Here is a 2,086-nt window from a genome sequence, read left to right as displayed (position 1 = left end):
GAAAAATACAATTTTGTTAGGTTTAATTCCTCATTAGCTACCTAAACAAAACTACGGTACATCTCTCTTGACAAGAGAGCTGTATTGAGAAAACTTCATATTATAATCAGTTCAGTTAATGATATTAAGTTATTAACTATAGTAAATGGCTTGAATAAAAATCCAATGTTGGACAACATTACATAATTTATAATTTTTGATAATAGAAAATTAATAAATTAGTAATAGGATCTATCAACCAAGGTAATTTACTATATTAAGAAATGACTAGGTTGTACAAAACCAAATATCATTGTAAACATCACATACATCTCAAAACCCAAATCCATAGCCAACAACATACAACTAAAAAAAAAAAAAACATGACTTCAATTCCATTCTATATACCACCTTAAAGCTCTTCGTTGAGTGTCCGCCCTCCTAGTATGACATTGTCCTTGAAGTCCTTGGCTTTCTGCCTATGTGGCTCTGCGGCCTCCTCATAGTTGCTCTCCAACGCCTCTTTCGCCGACTCTAAACCGTGTTTTGCCTTCTCCTTCGCCCATTCCAAGCCCTCTCCCACATAGCCCACCGCACCCTTTGCACCTTCTTTCGCACCTTGAGTCGTATCATAGGCCCCGTCTTTCACATAACCTGCACCACCCTTCACACCTTCTTTCGTGCTTTGGGCCGTATCATAGGCCCCATCTTTCACATAACCCGCAGCACCCTTCGCCTTATCATAAGCCTTGTCTTTCACATACCCTGTAGCATCCATTGCACCTTCTTTCGCTCCTTGTGCCTTGTCTTTTACGTATCCCGCAGCATCCATCGCGCCTTCTTTCACGCCTAGAGCCTTGTCATAGGCCGTGTCTTTTGCATACCCTGCAGCATCCATTGCCTTATCTTTTATATATCCTGCACCATCCATGGCGCCTTCTTTCGCACTTTGAGCCTTATCACATGCCCCATCTTTTGCATACCCTGCAGCATTACCAGCCTTGGCCGCCTTGCTATACGCTTCATCCTTTATCGAACCCGATGTCTGGGAAGCCTTTTCCTTCAATTCTTCGGCTTTATCCGCGGCGTACTCTCCAGTTCCTATAATGAATAACCATCAACATTTCATTAACTATACATTCACATGGCGGTTTAAAACCACATTTACTTTATTCGAAACAGTTAAAAACTTAAAACTAACTAACCGGTTAACTTGTCTTTGGCTTCCTCGGTACGAAGGCCAAGGCCCTCAGTGATCTTATCTTTGGCCCACCCGGCCCAAGATTCCGATGACTCTTTGGCATCTTTACCCGCCTCGACCGCTTCGTTATCGGCACGCGCCGCCTTCGCTTTCGCTTCCTCGTACTCATTGGTCGTGGCCGTGCCGCTGCAAACGACAGCAAGCAACAACACCGTAATGACCACGGCGGTTTTTGCAACTTTAAAAGACATGATGCACAAATGTTACGTACGTACGTGTGTACTATTAACTATTTTAAGAAATGTTAAGTGTATTGGATTAGACTGTGATCGGAAGTTGTGGGATGTTGGGTGATTAATATAGGATTGGGTGGCGGCAAAAGGATTGAATAAGATGGAAGTGAAGAGTGGCGGTGGAACATATACGTGGCAACAGAGCATGTTGTGTGATGACACGTTTCAGCGGTTCAAGTGCCACGTGTCTTACTAACTCCCTTTTACTTTTAAACCTTTGACGTCGAGTACTGGTGACTTGATACGTACGCCATTAATTATTGGTTCCGGATCAAATTTACATAGGAAATTGTATATATGTGTATTAAAATTAGTTTATAGTGTGTAGGTGTGAAGGAGATCTGATGTTGAATATGCTACAAATTTTTTAGAATTATATGAAACTATGAATTTACCCGAAATGTTGCGTCACGCAGATCGGTAAAATCTAGGTGGTGATAAAATTCAATCGTTGTCGGTCTCGATAATTGAGATGATAAGTCGACGTGAATTCAGTCGGTTTCTTGCGATACCAGAACTAAAACAAATATGGTAGTTGGTCGGTTTTCGTTACGGTGGTACTGGAACTAAAACAAAAGGCAGTGACTTTACGCGAATTTGGTCGGTTTTTTTC

The 2,086-nt window shown here is 41.8% G+C and overlaps 1 protein-coding gene across 1 annotated transcript; it reads right to left on the bottom strand.

The window, feature by feature from the left end:
* Positions 1-376: 376 nt before the first annotated feature.
* Positions 377-1,607, bottom strand: LOC143610620 (uncharacterized). The gene is made up of 2 exons (XM_077085049.1): positions 1,185-1,607; positions 377-1,080 (listed from the first exon to the last, which is right to left on the bottom strand). Exons 1-2 carry the CDS (start codon positions 1,429-1,431, stop codon positions 392-394), a joined length of 936 nt encoding a protein of 311 aa, XP_076941164.1. The 5' UTR covers positions 1,432-1,607; the 3' UTR covers positions 377-391.
* Between the last annotated feature and the right edge of the window lie 479 nt (positions 1,608-2,086).

The sequence above is a fragment of the Bidens hawaiensis genome, unplaced genomic scaffold (assembly GCF_021521415.1).
Source record: "Bidens hawaiensis isolate Kalapana, Puna unplaced genomic scaffold, B.hawaiensis_p1.1 tig00027139_1, whole genome shotgun sequence".
Lineage (NCBI taxonomy): Eukaryota > Viridiplantae > Streptophyta > Magnoliopsida > Asterales > Asteraceae > Bidens > Bidens hawaiensis.
The sequence above is the reverse complement of the archived record's forward strand: the minus strand, read 5'-3'. Positions and strand labels throughout refer to the sequence as shown.